The sequence below is a fragment of the Petaurus breviceps genome, unplaced genomic scaffold (genome assembly GCF_028583685.1).
Source record: "Petaurus breviceps papuanus isolate PSGF00001 unplaced genomic scaffold, PetGlider_PUasm1.0 176, whole genome shotgun sequence".
Lineage (NCBI taxonomy): Eukaryota > Metazoa > Chordata > Mammalia > Diprotodontia > Petauridae > Petaurus > Petaurus breviceps.
Genome location: NW_027185771.1, coordinates 3,035,901 through 3,059,515, shown reverse-complemented (window position 1 = coordinate 3,059,515; position 23,615 = coordinate 3,035,901). Strand labels below are relative to the sequence as shown.

The window sequence follows — 23,615 nt, the reverse complement described above, 5'->3', positions numbered from 1 at the left end:
TCTAAGGTCCCAGAAGGCAAGGACTCTTTAAAAACTGTCTTAAGCCCTTCATAACCCAGTCCTCGCCCACCTTCCCACCCTTCTTACATGCTTACTCTTCTATGCACTCTGTGATCCAGTGACGCCTGGCTTCCTTGCTAGTCCTTGCACACGTGAATTTTCACATGGGTGTCTCCCTCATCTCTACCACTTGGCTTCCTTCTGGTCTTAGCTAAAGTGCCACTTTCTACATTGTCTTTCTTGCCTGATTGTAAGCTCCTTCAGAGCACGGACTCTTTCTTGACTTCCTTTGTATTCTTGCTAGTTAGGACAGAGCCTGGTACACAGTAGGTGCTTAATAAATGCTTGCTGCCATAGTAAGCACTTAATAAATAAAAATGTTTTTAAGTCTTGTTATTAAATGGAAAACATTTTGGCCAAAAGGCCTACCCTGCCTAAGCATTATAGATACATCCCCATGGGAAGTGGGAGAATGAGGGCTGCTTGTCCCTTCCATTTAATATATCTGAGTTAGCTGATGAAAAAATTCACAAGAGATTTAGCTAAATCTAAGCAAGATAATCAGACAGGGCTCAGATAATGCATTCTGAGAAATAAATCTACTCATAGTGAAGGCAAGTTAGGGAGAGTTCCCTCCCACTTTTAAACTTCTTGGTAAGACCCTAGACTGTAGAAGGCTCTTGACTCCAGTAAAATTAAGTTAATTCCTTTCCTGCATAAACTTGGAGGTGAGAAAAGGTATGTTCCCGGGTCCCTAAGAGGCAAGAACTGCAGAGAGCATATTCTGAAGCTTCATCATTTCATACCAGCCCCTCATTTCTGAACCACATCAAATGCTAATATTGAACATCTACATAGAATTGCGAGGGAAACAGTATTTTAATGAAGAATGCTACAAGTAATGGACAATAATTAGTATTCATCTTTAAAAAAAAATTACAGAAAACATTTTACTGAAAGTTGTGGCTAAAAAGAGACCTTCAGGCCTTCCCTCCAAGGTGTCTGAGACAGAGAGCAAGCACAAAACAGTACAGAAGGAGCTGGAAGGAGCGAGGGGCTCCTGTGTGAGGACACACCAGCCTTTAAAAGCACAAAGGGGCTCAAGCAGCTGCAAACATCTCACAAACTCAGAACAGAACTAAGGGCTATATTTAGGCTTCTTTAAAGCTTCCAGAGTCCAGGGTAGAAGGGGAAAGACTAAGCTCACCTACAACACACAATTTTACAAAAGGAAAAAAAAAACCACAAAGGAATCAAGGGCTCAAAGCTGCCTTTCTGGCCCAGAAAAGAAAAGCATTAGGGGACCGGTGTGGATGATCACTGATGAAAACCTTCTTCCATGACACAGACACAGCTCTCCACCTGGGCTCATGGTGGAGGATATTCCTCACCTCGGCTTCAGCTAAAAGTCTGCCTGGGGGCTGTTTCTACTGACCAGTGGGGGGGTTCAGTTCTGATTTAAGCCACAAGAGAACATGGAAGCCGACTGCCTCCTGGTCCTCCCCAAACTGTGTTTCAGTCATTCCTGCCAAGAAGGTTGGGCTAGGGCTCTCCTCCTTCTTAACTCCATATGCTGACGGCACAAAACCGGGATAAGGACCTCTCCAATCAAAGAAGCAGGCTGCCCAGCACTCTCATCACCCCAGCCCAACTTCTGAAAGAAAGCATGGAATAGAGGGCTATAATTTGAAGACGTGCCCCCATTAATTTTGAGAAAATGAAAGAAGCTTTCAGTTCATTCCTAGTTTTTTCATGGTTCGCCAACGGTCCTTGATCATCACAGCTGTTCGGTTAACAAAGGGGAAGTTTTTGGAAATAGCAGCCCAGTTTCCTTCCCCATATTTTTTCACTCCAGCCTTGACCCACTCACTCTCTTGCACAGTCCATTTCTACAAGAGAAAACCAAAAAAACTTATCATAACCCATCCTCTGAGAAATCCCAAGAACAAGATGCCCATAGCACCAAAGAATACAGAGAAAAAGTATCCCAGGAATAGAGGGAAGAAGCTGAAACTACTAAGGTCAAAGGAAATAATCATTTTAAAAGCTTTTAGTACCATGGCACTTTAAAGGCATAGTAAAATTATGATTGGCATAATCATTTTCAATTATTTATTTAAAAGTCACTTCCCAATGACATCCACTTTCTAAACATTCTTTCTCCACTTAAGAAACAAGCTGTCTGGGGTGGCTACGTGGTGCAGTGAATAGAGCACTGGCTCTGGAATCAGGAGGACCTGAGTTCAAATCTGACCTCAGACACTTAACACTTATTAGCCATGTTACCTTGGGCAAGTCGCTTAACCCCAATTGCCCACCAAAAAGAAAAAAAAAGAAAAAGAAACAACCTGTCAGTATAAGCTAATATGCTGCCACAAACCTCCCCCAAATTTAAGTAGCTCTACTTCCTATAATTTGAAAAGTCAAAACAAAACAAACAAAACACCTCATGCTGAGCTTTCTGTGGCCAGTGAAATGTATGCAGTCCCTCCTGGCTCAAGACTTAGTCAATAAACATTAATGAAGTGCCTACTCTTTGCCAGGCAGTATGCAAAACACCAGGCTCAGAAAACCCAAGGAAAAACCCCAGTTCTTAGCCTTGATTCTCCTTCTGAAGGACACCTGCCCGTTGGTTTAGACTCCTCCCAAGTCAGGTCATTCAGTCTTCTCAGAAAGAAGTTTCAATCAGCAAGCACTAAAATTTGCTGACACTTGCCCTTTATCCTCTTTTCACCCTCACCAGAGAAGAGCCCCTGGGCAAGCTCTTCCAGTTCTATTTTAAAAGGAAGAATCTAGAGGCTAAATTACCTGCTTTTTTGATCCAGTGAATGAACTGTTGTTTCCGTCTGATCCTGCTGCAAAACAAAAAGGAAAGTCATGTAAGCCCTAGTTTTCACTGTAAAAAACCACCATCAACCAAAGCCAAAAGAGAATAAATAGCCCTAAAGGAACAAAAAGGGGTCCCCAGCTCAAATCAAGGTTTGTAAATATTTTAAGAAAATGGATAGTCAGATAGTTTCTGTCACAATTTTTTTTTAATTTGAAGCTTTTATTTAATATTTTATTTTTCCCCAGTTAAATATAAAAACAACTTTTAGCATTAGTTTTCAAAACTTTTGAGTTCCAAATTCTCTCCCTCCTTTCCTTCCTCCCCATTGAGAAGGCAAGCAATTTGATACAGGTTATACATGTGTGATCATGTTATATCACAATTCTTTTTTTTTTTTTTTAAAGCAATTGGGGTTAAGTAACTTGCCCAAGGTTACACAGCCAGTTATTTTATGTGGGTGTTAAGTATCTGAGGCTGGAACCGATCCCGGGTCCTCCCACCTCTGGGGCCGGAGCTCTTACTCACTGCGCCACCTAGCCGCCCCATCACAATTTTTAAGAGGAGTTCATTCATTTTTTTTTTTTTTGCCAAAAAATGTCAGGCTTAACTCTCACCTTCATGTTAATGCTTTGGTGTGTACTGGCCATACAAATGTGGGAACCAACTCTGCTTAACACACCCTGTCCTCTATGCCTGGAATGCTCCCCACCTCACCTGCACCCCTGTCTCAGTGCAAGTGCCAGCCCCTTCCTGAGGCATCTCATCCCCTCCTCACCTGTTAGCTGGAGAATGGCTCAACCAGGAATGGTTTACAGATGGAATGGAGGATGGCTGGACTATTATAAATGATCAAGGGGATGGTTTCAGAGAAACCTGAGAAGGTTCATATGAACTGAGGCAGTATGATATGAACAGAACCAAGAGAATGATTTGTACAGAACAAAAATACTTTAAAGACAAATAACTCTGGAAGACTTCAAAGCTCTGGCCAGCCAATGCCACGGCCACTGGTGATGATCAGGGAGTTAGTATGCAGAAAGACCTGGCCGCCTGCTCTCCAAGCGAGGCAACTAGGGCTTATTCTTTTTTTTTTTTTTTTGGAGGGGGAGGGTAGGGCCATTGGGGTTAACTGACTTGCCCAAGGTCACACAGCTAGTTTTTGTGTTAAGTGTCTGAGGCCGGATTTGAACTCAGGTCCTCCTGACTCCAGGGTCTGTGCTCCATTCACTCTGCCACCTAGCTGCCCACTAGGGCTTACTCTGCTCAGCCCTGCATCTTTATTGCAAGAGCTTTGGCTTTTTTTCAATGGGGAGAAGTGCAGAGGAAGAGCAAGTGAATGCTTGTTAATTGAAAAATTAAGTGTTTACAACCTAAAATAAATCCTGCATTTGCTATGTGTATTAATTTTTATTTACTTATATCTGTGTACTGTGCTTCCCAGTCCCCACCACCCATCCCCCAGGGTCCAGCAGAGAGCACAGCACTCAGGTCATGGTAGGCATGTAACAGAGGTTTGCTGGCCAAATGAATGAATGAATAGATGAATGGATGAATGAATGAATGAATATAAAGATACCTCCAGAAGTACATGCTGCAGTCCCCCTACACAAATCTGCAGGCTGCAGGAAGGAAAGTCCCATTTTTGGAACCTAAAGGAGAGACTCTGGTACAAAGGCTCTAATATTCATGTTAATTATGTAAGAGGCACTGCTGTTGATCTTTAGAGTAAAAAAGAGGAAATCTTTCTTTTACAAAGTCTGTTAGAATGGTAAAGGCCATTATGGTTAAGGTTTCTCCCTAACCCTCTCGGAGAAGGATAATCCCACCTACTCTTTTTAATGCCAGGCTGGTCATTTCTTTTTTGTGTGTTTGTTTTTCGTTTTTTGGAGGGGAAAGGGTAGGGCAATTGGGATTAAGTGACTTGCCCAAGGTCACACGGCTAGGTATTTTTTTTGTGTGTGTATGTGTGTGTGTGTGAAGTGTCTGAGGCCGAATCCGAACCCAGGTCCTCCTGACTCCAGGGCCAGTGCTCTACTCACTGCGCCACCTAGCTGCCCAGGCTGATCATTTCTATAACTCAAACAAATGCATATTCAAAAATCATCAATTAACAGAATACTGTGGGGAAACTGAAGTAGCACATTTTTATTTAGAAGTTATAAAAAACATAACTGCTTAGGAAACATTGCTTGAACAGTCTTCACTGTGAACTTTAGAGTAAATGACACAGACCTCACAGAGTAAGAGACAGGATGGAAGCCAGAGGTATCGTAATTTCTGAAAATACTTTAGAAATTATTTGGAGAAGCATGTGGCGCAACGTTCACCTGTGCCAGCCTGCATTTTGTATCTATGCATGTATCCTTCACGCGTGAACAAGCCATATGTACCGAGACACATGTCATGGTGTGTGTGTGTGTGTGTGTGTGTGTGTGTCTTTCCAAACGTACCCTGGACGTGAAAGAGTTCTTCCTCCTCCAACCAGGAATCTTTTTCTTCAAGTCCATTCGAGCTGTTCCATTTGTCTTTGTGCACTCTGAGGGAAAGACCAAAAATACAAGTGGGTATAATATACTGAAAAAGCCCAAATAAAGAGAAAGCTGTCCCCTATGCAAATTACATAAACATTAATGGATTTCAAAGGGAGTATATTAAGGACATCAAAACTCCACTGTAAAAAATAAACACAAATCACCACAACATGTATCCATCAAAACCTTAGATTACTCTTCCACAATGTCCTCAAAGTAAAGCACTGAGAATCCACAATTCAAAGGTGAGGTCTCTCCCTAGTCACCAAAGTGTCAGTATTTATTAAGATCATGCAGCAAGGAGCCGCTAGGTGGCGCAGTGAGTAAAGCGCCGGCCCCGGAGTCAGGAGGACCTGAGTTCAGTTCCAGCCTTAGACAATTAACACCCACACAAAATAACTAGCCGTGTAACCTTGGGCAAGTTACTTAACCCCAACTGCCCTCTAAAAAGCAAAAAAGAAAAAAAATCATGCAGCATTCCCACTTAAATCATAGGGACCGAAACTCAGAGTTCTAGAAACTAGACCTACTATCTAGATCCAAAAATCCTGTTTAAAAGTATGGTTCAACTTAAGAAGGTTTGCTTGAAGAAAAATATTTGGTGTTTTCCTGATGACATTTTTTTTTTTAATGTATGCATTCATGGGGAGGCTAGGTGTGCAGTGAATAGAGCACCAACCCTGGAATTAGGACCCGAGTTCAAATCTGGCATCAGACACGTAACACAAAACTAGCCATGTGACCTTGGGCAAGTCACTTAACCCCAATTGCCCTGCCTTCCCCCCTCCAAAAAAAAAGGGATGTATTCATGTCTAAGAATCTGAGTGTATTTTGCTAAATAGTCAGTAACCATTAATTGAACTAACCACAGCTACTTTGAAAATAAAAAACAGCAAACAAAAGAGCAAACTATTTTGCCTTAACAAAAACATTTGGTGATTTTTACAAAGCAAACATGAAAATAATCTGAGGAAGTTACATAGATAGGAATAGCCCATAACAAAACTTCATCTAGATGGTGGAAATGTTGACGCTTTGTACAGAACTTAATTGGGAATTTTTGCTCATACTGTTCCCCCTGACCAGGCTCTTTCATAACATGCATAGCCCAATCCCAGCCATTCTTCAAAACATGGCTTAAACCTTCAAAAATCATACTTTTAAGTTGTTGGCTATTTGCCTCTTCTAAAAGCACAGGTTTTTAAAATCACCTTTCCTAAGTTTTCAAAAAAGTTTCTCCAGCAACTAGGTAGATGTGATTATAAAGTCAGTTTGGGGTCTTTGAACATCCATAGACAATGGAAGATGCTGCAGAACTACAGGGTAATGTTCCAGATTTCAAGAGTGGAGTCTACAAATGATGGGTCAGTGAATTTGACTTAATTTCCTAGTAGGAAATTAAATTTATTTAAATAAAAAATTTATTAAATTTATTACTGGAGGGGCGGCTAGGTGGCGCAGTGACTATAGCACCGGAAGTAAGGAGTGTGATCTTGGGCAAGTCACTTAACCCCAATTGCCCTGCCTTCCCCCCTCCAAAAAGCAAAAACAAACAAAAAACCCAAAAAAAACCCAACTTCATAAATCAACAAGATTTGGGAAGAATGGCTAGAAAACAAATCATCTGAAAAAGATATGGTGGTTGTTTTTTAATGGACTGTGAGCTCAATGAGTCAAAGGTATAACATAGCAGCCAAGAAAACTAATAGGACATCATCGCTGCATATTAAGCCATAACGATCAGGAGAGAGAAGCCAGAGTCTCTCTGTCCTCTGCCCTGATCAGGCCATATCTTTGGAGAATCAAGAGGAGGGTAACCAGGATAGTGACAGGCCTCAAATTCATGCTGCATGGCGACTGGCAAAAGAGTCCAGGGATTTTTTAGCCTGGAGAAGATAAAAGTCTCAGGGATGACATGACAGCTGCTTTTAAGTCTTTGAAGGGTTTTCGTGGAAAGGGGAGCAGACAAGTGCTGGTTAACTCCAGAAGGCAGAATTAGGAACACTGGGTGAAGTTGCAAAAAGAAAGGATTAGGCTTCCTGACAATCATAGCTTTCCTAAAGTCGAGTGGCTTGCCTTGGGAGAGACTCGGTTCCCCCTTCCTCAGGGCCTCCCTAAATGCTGGATAACCACTTCTATGGTATGTCACAAAGGGCACTTTTGATCAGACAGGGTATGGACCACTTGGCTTTTCAGCACTGCCATATTGACCAGGACCTGTTATTTTAATGCAGTTTAGTTTAAACTACTCCTAGCATTTATGGTGATCAAATCATCATCTCTAAACACACTGTGCTGATTTCTGCCTGAATATACGGTATTCACTTATGTTATTTCTCATAGGGGTGGCTAGGTGGCTCAGTGAATAGAGAGCTGGCCCTGGAGTCAGGAGGTCCTGAGTTCAAATCCGGTCTCAGACACTTAACACAAAAACTAGCCGTGTAACCTTGGGCAAGTCACTTAACTCCAATTGCCTTCCAAAAAGCAAAACAAAAATTTTTTTTAATCAATTATTATTTCTCACTGCTAAAAATATTCTTCCATCTCATTCCCTTGACCATTAAAGAGCTAGTTCAATTTGAGCATGGCTTCATCAAGAACAGGTCATGCATGCCAAGCTATCCTAATTTCCTTCTTTGACAGGATTACTAAGAGAGGAATGCTATGCATCTAGCTGAATGTAGATTCTAACAAAGCTTTTGATAATTTAATTCACGATAGCATTGTGGATTAGACAGTAACACAATTAAATGAATTCAGCAATGGTTAGACAGTCAGACTCACGGAGTCGCTAACACCGCTGTTAATGGTTTAGTGTTAACATGGCAGGTCTCCAATGGATTACCCCAGACATCTGTGCTTGGCCCTTTGCTCTAAACATTTTTATCAACAACATGGAAAAAGGTATAGATGGTACGTTTGTTAGCTTTATAGGTAACACCAAGTTGGGAGTAATCACACACTGGATGGCTGAACCAGAATCCAAAGAGATCTTGATGGGTTAGAGCTCTGGACAGAATCTTAAAAGATAAAATTCAGTAGCTCTGGACAGAATCTTAAAAGATAAAATTCAGTAAGGAGAAAGGCAGTCTTGTACTTGGAAGACAAAAAAGAATCTACTTCACCATTTCTAACGAGGGAGTCATGATTAGAATGTGGCCTAAAAAAAAAAATCTGAGGGTTTAGTGGGCTCCAAGCTCAGTGACAATAGTGTGATATTTCCTCAGCCAATAAAGTTATCTTGAGATGCTTTGAAAGATATCACTTCCCAGAAAGGAAAGATGATAGTCATAGCATTCTCTGCCATGGTCGGCCTTCATCTGGAGTCATGTTCTTCTTTAGGTTAAGGAATGTCCAGAGAAGGGGCACTAGGCTGGTGAAGGGCCTTGAGCCCATGTCACATGAAGACTGGTTTAAGGAACTGGGCCTGTGACCATTGGATAAGAAAAGACTTAGAGGAACAGGAGAGCATTACTCAAGTACTTGAAGGGCTGCCATGAAGGAGACATTAGTTGTGTTCTGTTTGACCCTAGAGGGTAGAACCAGGAGCAATTTGGGCTTCAGGTCAGGAAAGATTTCCTGACAATGAGAGCTGTGAATGGGCTAACTCAAATGGGTAGTTCCTTCTCTCTCCCTGGAGGCCTTTTTTATTTTTTGCTTTTTGGAGGGGGGGAAGGCAGGGCAGTTGGGGTTAAGTGACTTGCCCAATATCACACAGCTAGTTTTTGTGTTAAGTGTCCGAGGCCGGATTTGAACTCAGGTCCTCCCGACTCCAGGGCCGGTGCTCTATTCACTGTGCCACCTAGCCGACCCATCTCCCTGGAGGTCTTAAAGCTGAGATAGGTGGCTGCCAAGGCCCCTTCTAACTTTTAAATGCCGAAATTCTTCATAAGCCCCCTTTTCCCTCCCTTACCAATCTCACCTCCAGTCAGTGCTCTTTCTTATGAACTTACTGGCTACACCAGTCATCTGACACACGTACACTGGTCTGGGACAGCTTCTGGGTTTTTCTTAAGTCTTATTTTACTCTTGTATTGTCATCCACTTCTCACTGTCTGGTGCCTCTAAGTAGACAATGAACTTGAAGATAGGAATCGTGTCACTTTTTTACATTCATTTAACAAACACACTCTGGGACCCTAATACAGGCACATTTCTGCAATGGGTGCTGCAGAACAGAGGGGTCAAACACATCACGCAGTTCCCAATGCTCAGGAACCCAATTAAAATCTAACTGAGAAATGTTTAACACAACAAATAAAAATGCAATACAACACAGTTAATGTGAATTAGTGGTTTTCTAAGACAACATGTGGGGGCAGAGATCTGTTTCTATTTAAATTTGACACCACTGCTATAGAAGATACCAAGAATCAAAAGACATATTTTAAGAATTGTGACACAGGAATTTATAGTCTAATTAGGTATATAGACTATATACATCAATAACTACAAGGCAAACCCCCAAAATAGGTCATGAGATCTCCCTGAAAGGAAAAATATCCACTGAACAACAACAACAATTTTTATGACATTTGAGGTTTTATGTAAACCACATTCAGGGGAAAATGGTGTTCAATAAGTGAAGTTCAGGAAGAGAATTCACTTTCAGTGAAAGCTACCTTTAAGAAAGCTTTCAAAGAAAGATGGATCTGAACAGGGTTTTGAAGGCTGGGCAATTTTTTTTGGCCCATGCACATGGTTTTGGAATCCAAATATGGGGTGGTCAGTCCAGTCAGATGGAACAGCATGAGCAAAAACAGAGATACCTAAAAAGATTGACATGTTCCAGAGAGGGTGATCAAGTTAAATCAGCTGAGGAATGTTTCCATTCTCCCTCCTGCCCTCCCTCAGATGCCTCCCAGGCCCCCAGATGGGTAAGGGTCCTCATGTCTGAGGTTTGCTCTAGCTTTGGCTTAACACCAAGTTTTTCATGACTTAGTTTAACTGAACTTCTCTATCTATATCTATTAAAGCAATAACCACACTACGATGACCAACCAACCAACTAATGACAGCAAAGACCGTCTTCATACTTATGACTCTTCTCCCCAGCCAGGGGCTGATTGTGCAGCTTCAGGACTGTGGAGTTGGAGGCTGAAGACACAATGGTCTCCTGGGAGGAGTCCGGGCTGTCACTCTGCTCACTGGCCTGGCTGTCATGCTCCAAAACCAATCTGCTTATTGTCATACGCTTGTTTTTGTGCTGCAGTTCAGAGTTATCTGTAGACTTTGAGGGAGAACTTTCCTCTGGTCTCTGTCTCTTGTTTTTGAGGGCTGCTGAAGGAGACACTGGCCTGGGAACGATAACATCCTTCTGGTCCAATTTAGTGAAAGCCCCATCAGGGTCTTGTGAATCAGAGAGACTCTTAAAAGCTCTTTTCAGAGTTGAAATTCCAAAAGTGGAAGGACTTTCAGGTAACTGTCTAAATATGAAACAAAAAATACTTTGACAGTCAAAGGTCAATGTCATTGACTCCTGCTAGTCTCCCAACCCAAGTTTCCCAAGCTCCCAAGTCTCCCCAAGCTTAAACGGCCCAAACTGGACAAAGTCATTTAACTGAAGTCTAAACATTTTCAAAAAATGATTTTGCATATCTCCATACCTAATCACAAAACAGAGGTTTTTTCCCAAACTGAGAGAAAGTGACTATAACATTTGAAGGGCAGGTGAGAAAAAATTAAGAAAAGTGGTTTTCTTTTCAGAGTTCCCTCCTGCTCCTTCCCCTTTATAGAGGAGACCACAAGAAAAATGACTTGAATTTATATGCCAATTTAACTCTAATGATATTTGTGATAAGAACACTGAATACTATTTGAAAATGTCAACCTACAGTGGTGACACGTGTTTAAGTCTGTTCAACTGATTTCATCAGGTAGTTTATACACATTGAACTTCTGCCCTCTCTAGATATCAGAGACGTGGCATGGGAGGGCAGAAAATGCAGGGGAAGGGACCCTGGGTTTTAAACCAACTAAACTAGTCATGTGACTGAGCAAATCACTTTACTCCAAGAGGCCTCACCCTACCTCCTCTAATAACAGAAGAGGCTCATTTCCATCCATCATTTGTTAATTAAACTATTCAAGAAGCCTGCACTTTCAATTGTCAACTTTTCACAGACATTGCATTCCAAGGGAAATGATCCCCACCTCATGGGCTCTTTGAGTGGCTTCTCCTCGGGCTCCAGGGCTGGCTGTTTGTCTTCCTTCGTATTCCCAGAACCTTCACCCACATTAGCAACAGCAGCATTAGCTGCAGCACTGGTAGGGGGCGCCCGAGCCATGGCAGCCACAGCAGATGTGTTAGCTGTGGGGGCAGCAGGGGCAGCAGGAGCAGTCAGAGAAGATGATGCTGATGATGAAGACGACGACGATGACTCAGATTTCAAAGCCCTCTTTGCCATCTTGGAAGGGAAGAGAGGATAATCAGAAAGGACTCTATGTGGTTCCATTAATTCATTGTATGCTAACAATCAACACTTTTATTATGGAAAGAGTTCACTTCAAAAACTTAAACATAAAGTCAGTAGTGGGGGGAAAAAAGGAAGAGTTGTTCTAAGATATCTCCCAAATTTATGTTTTCCCTTCACAAAACAAAGTAATAATGATAAATAAAAAGAGCTTACAATTTTTTTTAATATTCATTCATTCATTTATTTGCTTTTTGGAGGGCAACTGGGGTTAAGTGACTTGCCCAAGGTCATATGGCTAGTTTTGTGTGTGTGTGTTAAGTGTCTGAGGCCAGATCCAAACCCAGGTCCTCCTGACTCCAGGGCTGGCACTCTGTTCATTGTGCCACCTAGCCACCCCAAGAGCTCATAATTTTACAAACTATGTAAATCTGTTCCGATACCAGAAAGGGGAATCTGATTTCAGTGGTGTTAATTACCTTTACACTTCAAGTTTATATATCAAATGTTCTTCACTCTTGGCTGCCAAATCCTATAGGCTCTTCCTCCACGTCTGTTGGGATCTGCCTCTCCTCTCCATCTTTCCAACCATGTCCCTAATGAAGAGTCTCTAACTCAGGGGTAGTCAACCTAACCCAAGATAGGAGTCAGAATTCACAAGTGTCAAAGGGCCACAATGTTTCCTGGGGAGGGTTTGAGTGGAGCTGACAAATATTAAATCATTCATCCATTTATTCATTTGTATATGAAACCTGGAATGTGTTTTACTGGGGGGAAAGGGAAACTATTGTGTCTACGTGTGGGCATATACAGGGTATTTTAGCTTTACTGTAATTCATTTTTCCTTTGTTGGAAATTTCTTTTTCTTTATCCTTGCATTACCTGTGAAGGTAATGACAAAGCCTTGGGTTGGCTACTCCTGCTCTAACTCCAACTACGACTCCCTCTATCTCCATCTAGCCTTAATTATTCCTCATCAGTACAGAGTAACTTGGCCTTAACCTTTTGGGGCCATTTATCTGCAAAGTTTATTGTTTTATAAGAAAAGAAAAACCTACCTACACTGGTAACATCCTACCAGCACTTCACCAACAGTGTAAAAATGACTATGAATCTTGATTATTTTAGTACAGCTATCCATAATGCATAGAGGATGAATGGGAGTAGTGGTGGTGGCAGGAGGGGAGGGGTTATCAGAGAAATCTGCTGATGCCAGCTCTATTTACATTTCAAACTGTTTAAAGAGATAATTAAAATACCTTGGCCATGTAATCTACAAATCAACCACATTGGGCCACTGTAACAGATTTTTAAAAATACAATTTCAAAAAGCTATTGAAAATCTACAACCCAAAGCTTCAACTTCCATCCATACTCAAAACAACCACCTTATCAAGTGCAGCCACGTCACTCTGAGTTCCAAGGTCCTCCAAGTTCCCACTTTGCATTTTACTTCTCTCTGTATGCCCGATTAGCTGAATATCAGAAACATTTTTGAAACTTTGCCCATGGCAAAGTAAACCTTGACTTGGTGGCACACTTCCCTAAAAGTCCATGGCTTTTAAACACCCTCATTTCGCATCTACGAAGTTCTTATCACCCTTCTTCCAATGCCTCTCCTGAATTTCACCTCTTTCACAGCACCCTGGTCAATGGGGGTAAATCACACTTGACTTACTAAGCACAACAAACACACTCCACGCAACAAAAGGAGAAAACACAGACGGTGTAGAGAACATCTGGGGCACTTACCTAAAAAAGCGAGTTTTGCCTCTGAATTATTACCCCACATGAGCCAGAAAAACATCCACAACAGAAAAAAAAAGCACCTGATCACTGTGAAACCCTGATGTCTACATGTGCTGTGTGAGGGGACTTCCATACCGTGAGGAGATAAGGCTCAGAATCATCCATGTGGCACTCTAGGAATCGCAACATCTTCTGCTGGAAGGTCTCATAGGAAAAGTTCTGAATCACTGGATGTGTGACGTTCCTTTCACGGATAATGCCAAGCAGATCATTTCTCAATTTCTGAATGAAAGACCATTTTATACAACATGAAAAATGGACACCTAGTGAAAAACCCAGTTATACAGACTTGAAGGCATAACATTATAATAATTCCTACTAACTTTCCCCCATATCCAGGTATTAGTTATAAAAGGGACAAACGTAGGAAAAGAGGGGATCGAGGCAAGTCTAACATTATCAAAAAGTAAGTCCAAAGTGAGCCCATGTGACAGTGTTGCCTTTGGACAGCATTTTATCTGTATCTTCTCTAGTCCTGACACCATGTTTTACACATAGTCCAGATAAGCACCAAAACAGGGACAGACCTGGGATCTCATTGCTTGACACAGCTCAGGAGTGAGGAAAATACTTTAGAATTGCAGGGTGGCATGCTTCCTGAAGATGAGTGTGAGAGAGCAGGTCCCTGGCCAGGGTCACAGAGCCAGCATGAATCAGAGGCCAGCCTTCCTGGCTCTAAGGACAGCTTTCCATCCATGATACTACCGTGCATTCAGCAAGAGGAATCTGCTAAGGAGCTACTGAACCTTCATTTAAATTTTAGTAACTGCATGGGCAGAGGGGCTGCTCTTTATCTGTTTCTCACAAAAGAAAAAAAAATAGGATGGACTCAAGTCATGATAAAACCAGAATGAATTTACCTGAGTTGTAGGATCCTTGGACATATGTTTTTTCAAAATTTTTGAAGCCTTCTCAAATTCTTTGTTTTTGATACAAATGATGACAGCCTAAAAAAGGAAAAAATGACCCTCACTCTTATAACTGCTTTAATAATAATGGCAACAAATTTAATCAGCATACTAAGTGAACTCACTTTAATATAATGAAATTAAAGCTCCCATTCAAAAGCCTTTTCACATTACACTGAATTCCTTATAAAATTAAATCTTGACCTAACATTAATGATTATTGCCAGTGCACAGCAAACAACTTAATCCAATCCACAAAGGAAAGGTCCTTCCATCCTAAACTTTAACCATTAGGATCTTTCCAAATTGCTGTATATATTTTTAATGGGATGAAAGGAGAAAGCTGATCTGTGGGATTATTATCAATAAGGCCAATTTGAATAATCTACCCTCCTCCCACCAAGGGAGGTTTTTTCAAGGCAGCTCATTCCCAGTTTCAAGAAATTATTATCTCATTCCCTTTAAAGGTCACAAGTTTTACTGTACTTTTTTGCAGTGAACACAGATGTTCCTTTCTTATTTTGAAAAGTTGTTTACTGACCTCAGACTTCTCCAACTTAGACTCAGGAAAGACTTGTGGCCATTTTTATCTAAAATTAACCCAACCCCTACGAACACAATAACCCTGAAAGAACAACCTCTGCTGTGTACAGAACAAAAGCAATTTTTTTTTAAACAATTGGGGTTAAGTAACTTGCTCAAGGTTACACAGCCAGTTATTTCTGGGTGTGGTGCTAAGTGTCTGAGCCCAGATTCGATTCTCCAGGTCATCCGGACACTGGAGTTGGTGCTCTTACTCGCTGAGCTACCTGGCCGCCCCTAAGCAATCAGGGTTAAGTAACTTGCTCAAGGTTACACAGCCAGGTGTTTCTGGGTGAGTGCTAAGTGTCTGAGCCCAGATTCGATGCCCCAGGTCATCCCGACACTGGGGATGGTGCTCTTACTCGCTGTGCTACCTGGCTGCCCCTGAACGAATGCAATTTTACCAACACATATATGGTTGTTCCCACATGCATCAAACTAAGAGGGGACCAATGGGATCTAACAGAAACCAAGGTATTCCAAAGAACAGGTGCTAAGTATACAGAAAATGATTCTGTTAATAAAACTAAAAAAAGAGTATTTGTGGCTCATTTTGAATTATAAGAAAGGAAGATATGATGTCAAATATTGTGGGTTTGAGTTCTTTAAAAAATACCATAAATATATGAGCCCCAAATTCCAAGAGAGGTAAAAGAACAGTAAGAAAGTTTGGTCATTTCCAAGAGCATTGAGTTTCCCTCTAACAAGTATATAACCCAAAAGAAGGAAATGCTTCATGAAATGTCCTTTATGAAGACCCAGACCATTCATCTTCTCTAGGTTCTTTGCCAAACTACATGGGGCAAAAGGAAAATCGTGTCAAATCTACTTCTGGGAAGATGCTAACAATAAGTTGTTTGTTGGTGTCCTAATATGCAAATATTTGCTGTCAACGAAGCAAGACTCTACTACTACTAACAATCAGATTACTACGCACAATCATGCTCTACAAAGGTGATGCTAAGTTAAGAAGGAATCAGTTGTCTCTCAAATACCAAGAATGGGAGCTTATGGAAAGCTGCTTCTAAGGATGGAGCAACACTGCTACTGGACTTATTCTGAGACAGTTGCTGCTTTTCCGGGGGTGGGGGGTGAGAGAGGAGGCAATCAGATGACTTGCTCAGGGTCACACAGCTACTACTAAATGCCTGATGTACAATTTGAACTCGGGTCCTCCTGACTCCAGGGCCAGTGCTCTATCCACTGTGCCACCTAGCTGCCCCACACTGCTGCTTTTTCAATTCTTATAACGACTCCACAACTTTGTTAAAATACTAATTTAGGTATGAGTCCCATTCTGATCTCATTTTCATTTGCAGAAGAATAGGCTTTGAAAGAAAGACTGTGAAAAGAAGTTGCAATTTTTAGCAAGCATAGACCCTCCCTTCACTTCACTCCATGTATCTGAAAAGGTCTATAATTAGATGTTCTGTTACAAGCTTCAGCGAGCTAACCTAGTAAGTCACTAGTTAAGAAGGCTGAGGTCTACCTGCTAAGAGGAACACAGAATCCAGCAGCTTTGGAAGTAACCATTCAGTGCACTGTTGATTATCTTCATGACTTGTACTGTGAAATAGTCTGTCATCTCTCAGAAAAGTACCCTGAATACCCCACACCTAAAAGCACAACTCCTAAAAATACACTAAAAAAATTAAAATGCCACCTGTTACCAAATAGGTTATTTAAAAATCCATAACAAGGAAATGACTAAGTTCCTAGATACAGTTTAGGAAGAGAATGAAAATGGAAAGAAAATACCAACCAAAAGTGGTAAAAAGGCAGATGGCAGCAGAGTGAATCATGTGTTCAGACTAGGTATAAAGACATTTCAGGTATAATCAGGTCTCCAAACTGAGAAGCAGGTTCTTGGGTAGAGTATAAACATCTTATCATTTTCCTGTTAAGCATTCAAGCTGTAATGTAGCTTATCAGAGCAGAAAGGGCTCCAGATTTTTTTTGAAAGAGACTTGTCTCAAAAATGTTTACTATGAACTTAACTGTTAACATTCCCCTTAAGAATTCCCACAAAGGAATTTCTTTTTTTTTTTTAATTTATTTCTTTCAAGGCAAAGGTAGTTAGTGAAATAGCACAGCAAGAAATTTAAAAATAAAACTCTCAGAACCTGGGTTATATTACTCTCTACTCCTCTCCACACACACAGACACACAGACACCAGTGCTAAGAAGACACAAGCAGGAACAGTTAAGAGAGGTATATACGTAGAGAACACATGTGGCCAGAGTGCATATTTCAGGGGGCACACCACAAAATACCTTCCCAGCTTTCCCATTCCAAACACTCCCAACTCTTTAAGAAATGTCCTGTCTCTTTCTTTTAAGAATCTTGAGAAGAGGCATTTTATCTCCAGTAAGACATTCTTTGCCACAGCTGCTAATATGCCAGAGGGCATTACCAGAAAACTATCATTGCCTAATTTTTTCTTTGTCCTAAATTTCCTAATTTAGGGGTTTGGGAGATCACACTCTAGCTTATGGTGGGTACTTTGTCTATCTTCTCATTTTAATCACAGAAGGCTGTGGCATATTTATTCACCCTCTCTATAGGGGCGAACCACTCAACAGCACGACAGAATTTCTTAAAAGAATGTGTCACTGCTTCTCATTTGGCATTATTTCAGAAATAAATTTTATTTTTTCCCATCCACCCTTAGGAATATATATATTTCATACATGCAAAGAAGACACTCTTCTTCACATCCTCCTTCTCCAAAGAAACCCCAACAAAGAGAAGTCTGTCTTGTAGTTATGGGGAGAAAGACAATCTGGACAAAGTGATGAGCAGCTTGTTTCATTCGGGGCCCTTCAGGTCATCAGGACACTTTGTGGGACATTACAAAGCCTCCCTGACCTCAGGTTACCAAGATTCTTTCCTAAGGATGACAGACAGTTTTGAGCCAATACACTGTAGAGGGGCCTCCTGTAATAGATGAGAGAGGAGGTGATGTCCTCTAAGGTCACCCCCTAGCTCTAAGACTCAACATGGGAAAGGCCAACTCCCAGAGTGTGTACATACCATTCAAGAATTGTGAGAAGATCAAATGAAAAATTTTAGTCCCAGATGTAAAACATTTTTCCAAAATGAAGCAGGAAAATGGAAGGGAGTCAATGCTGAATACTTCAAAATAATGACAAATCTGGATTCCTATTAACAGGTATTAAAAGCAAGAGCAAAGCCACAGGTCATCCCTAAACAGAAACCTCCTCACTTGGGTTCCAAAGCTTTGCCTGGCTGACTCTTCCTTGTCACACCAAAAAGAACACCCTTTATACTCCAGTCATCCCTTTCCCCAACAACATCCACTGTAAGACAGCACAGATAGGCGACAATAGAAACTATAAGGAAATCTTAGGGCAAAAACTATCTCCAGAATGAGTAATTAGTTACAAGCATATACAATTTCACATTATTTGATTAAGCTTAAGGAGGCTTTCAGATTCCTCTTTTATGAGTCCATCCTGTCCTCTCCATTTCTTCAACTATCCTTTAGGTCACTCTCTTTCCTTGTTAGTCCATTCTTACTTTTCACCTAGGTCTAAGGCCAAACTATTTTAATATTTTCAGTAGCTGGCAAACAACGTCATTTTCAGTCTGGGACCCACCCCCGCCCTGTTTCAATCTAAAACTATTCTCTTTAAATCTGAGGCTCATGGAAAAAAGAATCAGACTAATTCAGCTTGACTTTCAAAGACAAAGCTAGAAACAATGGAATAGAAGGTGCAAAAAAGGCAAGGAAAAGCTTTGAAACAAGAGCTAGAACACGGAACAGGCTATCTCAAGAGCCGGAGGACTCCCCCTCCAAAGCAAGAGGCCCGACGCCAATTGTTGGCTGTGTTGCGGTGGGAATTCTCGGGCAGGTATGGGTAAGCCCCTCTGGCTGCTGAGGTCTCTCCTGACTCTCCAGGCACACACTGAATGCCACATACACTGCTCCATCCATCTCCTGAGGGCACACAAGGGACTCCTCAGGCCACAAAGTGCTTTCAAGGTGTGTGCTCCTGTCACCTCTCAGTCCTGGTGTCATCAGCTGTCTCTCACGTACTAGAAGGAGGCCCCATATGGTCCAAGTGCCAGAAGGAACAAGTTTCCCTGGAGATAAGTCAAAACTGTGTACTGGTCCTTCCTTCCTCTAATCATATTCCCCAGGGGAATACAGGAGGGCAGAGCAAGCCTTCAGCAGAGCCTCAGAACGTTCTGAGGGTGACAAGGTAGATGAGTAGTTGGAGGAAAAACAGAGCATGATTTACTGCGGCACAGTCAGAGGAGCTAAAGCCCTTTCTGGACCAACAGAATATAAAAACAAGCTTAAAACTAAAAGTAAATAAGTTAAAAAAAACAAGCTTAGAGTCAGAGATGGGAGGAGGGGGAAGTACTACTGCTGAGCTCTTGCCCTCCCCACAGACAAGTCTGACTTATACCTCTGAATACTCTGATGGACTATTTAGCATTTGTGAAGAATGTTAAAACTCTTCACATCTAGGGGCTTTCAAAAATTTTTATGGGGCAGGAGAAAGGATGGGCAGAGTGAGCTCAAAGAGTCCCTAAAATTTCTCTTGCCCACCCAAGCAGCGAACATTTATCTTGACTGTCGAGGACAGGTCAGAAGTCTTAATTATTCCCCATTCACTGAACCCTGACCTTGATTCCTTTGTAAGAGGGTTCGAGTATTGATTTTGGTTCATGCTGTTCCCCGCTCTGGGAATCTCGCCTGTCACTGAACCAACCATCGTCATGGACTCCTAGGCCTCAGTCAAGTCTGCTCCAGTAACTGATGTCCCTGAACTCTGCCTGAAGGAGTATTTTCAATTTGGGAAAGAGCCTATTTCTAACCTTTGACTGCTGTCATCTTCAACCATCTTCATCTGTTCTGCTATGAACTAGTTTCTATAGTACTGTGGCATAATGGATAGTATCTTGGACTTGGGAATGAGGAAGACCTGGATTCATATTCTACCCTAGACTCTACCCACAAGACTATAGGCCAGTCACCCAACTTCCTCAAGCTTCATTTTCCTTATATATTTTCCTTACTTCCAAAGTTATTGTAAAGATCAAATGAATTAATATATGTAAAGTGCTTTGCAAACCCTAAAACCTTATTTAAATGATAAATAGCTGTTATTATTATTCTAATGGCAAGATTACCCCAAGTCTCTCCAGTTCTGATCTCACCAACTCACCCTGGATTCTCGGAAAATCTCTAGCCTCTTTTCTTATGTTAGTATCTCCAAGGAACTATTTCATTTCAGATAAGACTGTCATAAAAGAAGAGCACCCCTCTAACAAAACTGGAGCCAAAATGACAACATTCCCAAATCAACCTGTAGGTCAACACAGTAGAGAAAGAGCTGGTCTTGGTATCTGCCTGTGACACAGAGGCTGAACAGTCCTGGGCAAGTCCATTTAACCATGAGATACCAGGTTAACTCTTCAAAAACTGCAGAACAAGATGCCAATGGCAGAAGCAGAGAGAGCTCCCTTCACTGAGGAAATCACAAGTCCTGGCCACAAAAAAAGTTAAGTTCCAAAGATCCTTGGTCCCTTTTTTGTTTGTTTGTTGGTTTTGGAGGGTAGTTGGGGTTAAGGGACTTGCCCAAGGTCACACAGCTAGTTTTTTTGTGTTAAGTGTCTGAGGCCACATTTGAACTCAGGTCCTCCTGACTCCAGGGCTGGTGCTCTATTCACTGCGCCACCTAGCTGCCCCTTGGTCCCTTTTTTTGGCCTTCATTCTCCCTCAACATTCTGTGCACACAAGTGAGTGGCTTCTGTCTATAAAAGAAGGCTGTCCCCCTTGGTCGAGATCTTAGCTTCCCTGAGGAGCTAGACCTATCTATCCTCTGTAATGTCAGCATGTGCACAGCCAAACCACCTGGGCCATGTCCAGGGCCTCTCCTTGTTAGTGACAAGCAAGATCTCAGAAAGGGGAGGAGATATAGAGGGGGCTGCCTGTGATGACTGGAGTTGGGGGCCAGAGGGAAAAGGGAAGCTGTGCATCATTTTTAAACCAACAATAACCCAAGCCTCATCCACCCCATTCTAAATGACTGAATGTAACTACTCTATGAAATCTCAATACATCTGCAAAAATATATATATTTAAAAAAAGAAATGAAAGGAGAAATGAGCCTTACAGCCTCCTTGACCAGTTTTCTACTGGATTCTACCACTGCCTCTGTGAGAGTAAACTCCGTTTTAATGGTCTCCAGCACATTGATAGCTGATTCCAGAGGTGTGAGTTCAGCCTCCATATCAAAGGAACAGTCTAGGATAAAGAGAAAGATTTTTCACTTACAGCTATTTTCTATGGATCTGAAAGCTAGGGCAGAGAAAAAAAAATGTCTAAAAGAAACCGTATTTACTGGTTATATTGCTGGCTTGTGCAGAAGTCAGAACAAATATATATGGAAAACAAACATGGAATTTAACTGCTGGAAATCAGCAATTTGTTGGAAGAAGAAATACCATATTATTTGGAAAATATAGCCATTATATGATGTGATAGTTCATTAATACTAAAGAAATAGTGAAAGCACATGCCTCAAGGATTCCAATTAATTCCAGAATTCATATTGACTTTCTTAATACACAGGCATACGCCTCACCCCAGCCCCTAGATAGAAGCCAGAGTCAGTTTACTATGCAATTCTGAATTTAAGAACATAACACTTGCTAGTACTCAAAAAAAGCAAACTAAGATCACACTTATAAACTTGGTCTGTTCAACTTTAGTTTCCCCCCCTTTTTTTCTTTTTGGAGGAGGAAGCCTAGGCAATTGGGGTTAAGTGATTTGCCCAAGGTAACATGGCTAGTGTTAAGTGTCTGAGGCTGGATTTGAATTCAGGTCCTCCTGACTCCAGGACTAGTGCTCTATTCACTGCACCACTTAGCTGCTCCGGGTCTGTTCAACTTTGAAAGACTTAGGAACTGTATGACCAACACAACACCCAGCCATAACTTCTTTTTTGCCTTTTTTTGGGAGGGCAATTGGGGTTAAGTGACTTGCCCAAGGTCACACGGCTAGTTTTTGTGTTGAGTGTCTGAGGCCAGATTTGAACTCAGGTCTTCCTGACTCCAGGGCCGGTGCTCTATTCACTGTGCCACCTAGCCGCACCCCTCCTCCCCCAACCATAATTTCAAAGGACTCAAGATGAAACAAGGGAAAATAAAGTTGACTTTCATTGATTGATTTAATTTTATAATTGACTTTATTCTCTATTACCATTCTGTGTAACTGACTTTGTCTTTAAATTCAATTCAGAGATTCAGAGATCCAAAAGTCCAGTCTTCTTCTCTAAGTTAAATTTAAAAGTTCAGTTTCCCTATTAAAACACTTCAATTAAAAGAAGTCTGATATCTTAAGTCTAAAAGTTAGTTTCCCTATAAATCACCTTTAATTAAAGAAAACCTGTTATCTCTACACTGCTATCCTTGGACAAATCCATGGAAATGTGTTATCTCTTAGGGTCAGAAGTTTAGCTTTCTTGTAAATCACTCCCTATCAAGAAAGTCTTATCTCTTGTTCCACTAACAAGCTGATCAATATTTCCTGACAGCAAGATGGAAGGAAAGGCTGTTGCCCCAAATGTCCAACCAATCACACTGTTTTTGTCACCTATGATGCTACAGGCTTCATAACCAATCATACTGTTTTTCGCTGCCTATGATGCTATTTACTATTTTTTTTTGGAGGCTCCTCCTTCCATCTATAAAAGAAGTCTGTATTCCTCAGTCTAGGTCTTAGCTTATGTGAGGAGGCTAGACCCTATTTATTGGCAAATCTGTGGCCTGTCAATAAATTGATGGTGCTTCACACGTTGTACCTCAGTTTACTTTAATTTTCACCATTACACTACACCACCTGACATAAAAGGTGATAGAGTGCGGATTGAGCCGTTTTCCCCTCAGTTGTTCACTACAAGAAATTTATTTTGAAGACAATACATAACAGGATTAACATGAGTTTTGCAGGAAGGAGAGAATGTGAAGCTGAAAATGATTAAAAAAAAAACCCAACACAACCAGATCTGCTTCTCTATCACCCAAACCAGTCAGGGCCTTTAAGAAACAGAGCAGAGGATGGGATTAAAATCTAATCTAAAACTGGTAGCACACGAGAGGCAAAGATATACATTACCCCCATAGACACCTCAGCATCTACAGTACTCTGAGATGACTGAAATTAAAAGAGGACCATCAATTATTCCAAAAAGACAAACAGTAGAAGTAAGCAGCTCTCCATACCCAAATTCTCCCCCTCTTCTATACGAGACAGACACTGCATAATCCGCAGCAGCCGGGAGATGGAGTGCTCCTTCCCCAAGGGCCGAACGAGCAGAGCTGGAAAACAAGACCGCGCTGGGCTCACGGAGGTGTCCCCCCACCCCGGGGGGCAGTGCGGGGCCGTCCACACCTGCTGCCCCCCCCATCCCCACGACGAGTGGGTCTGTCCACACCTGCTTTCGCACCCCACCCCCACTGTCGTGTGGGGCTACACAGACCTCCCGCTGCCTTTGCCCCCCCCCC

The 23,615-nt window shown here is 41.6% G+C and overlaps 1 protein-coding gene across 3 annotated transcripts in view; it reads right to left on the bottom strand.

Annotated features, from left to right (window-relative positions):
* Window positions 1–860: 860 nt before the first annotated feature.
* Window positions 861–23,615, bottom strand: part of TERF2 (telomeric repeat binding factor 2) — a 23,463-nt gene continuing 708 nt past the window's right edge. Inside the window, exons 2-10 of one of the 3 annotated variants that reach the window (XM_069085486.1) lie at window positions 23,334–23,429; window positions 21,224–21,354; window positions 14,444–14,530; window positions 13,659–13,805; window positions 11,515–11,768; window positions 10,398–10,787; window positions 5,281–5,366; window positions 2,809–2,852; window positions 861–1,889 (exon numbers count right to left, since the gene is read on the bottom strand). In XM_069085486.1, the coding sequence (XP_068941587.1) occupies window positions 1,731–1,889; window positions 2,809–2,852; window positions 5,281–5,366; window positions 10,398–10,787; window positions 11,515–11,768; window positions 13,659–13,805; window positions 14,444–14,530; window positions 21,224–21,354; window positions 23,334–23,429 (1,394 nt within the window). In that variant the 3' untranslated portion in view covers window positions 861–1,730. Of the gene's footprint in view, window positions 1,890–2,808; window positions 2,856–5,280; window positions 5,367–10,397; window positions 10,788–11,514; window positions 11,769–13,658; window positions 13,806–14,443; window positions 14,531–21,223; window positions 21,355–23,333; window positions 23,430–23,615 lie in introns of all 3 variants that reach the window. The other 2 variants (XM_069085485.1, XM_069085487.1) reach the window with 2 other exon arrangements.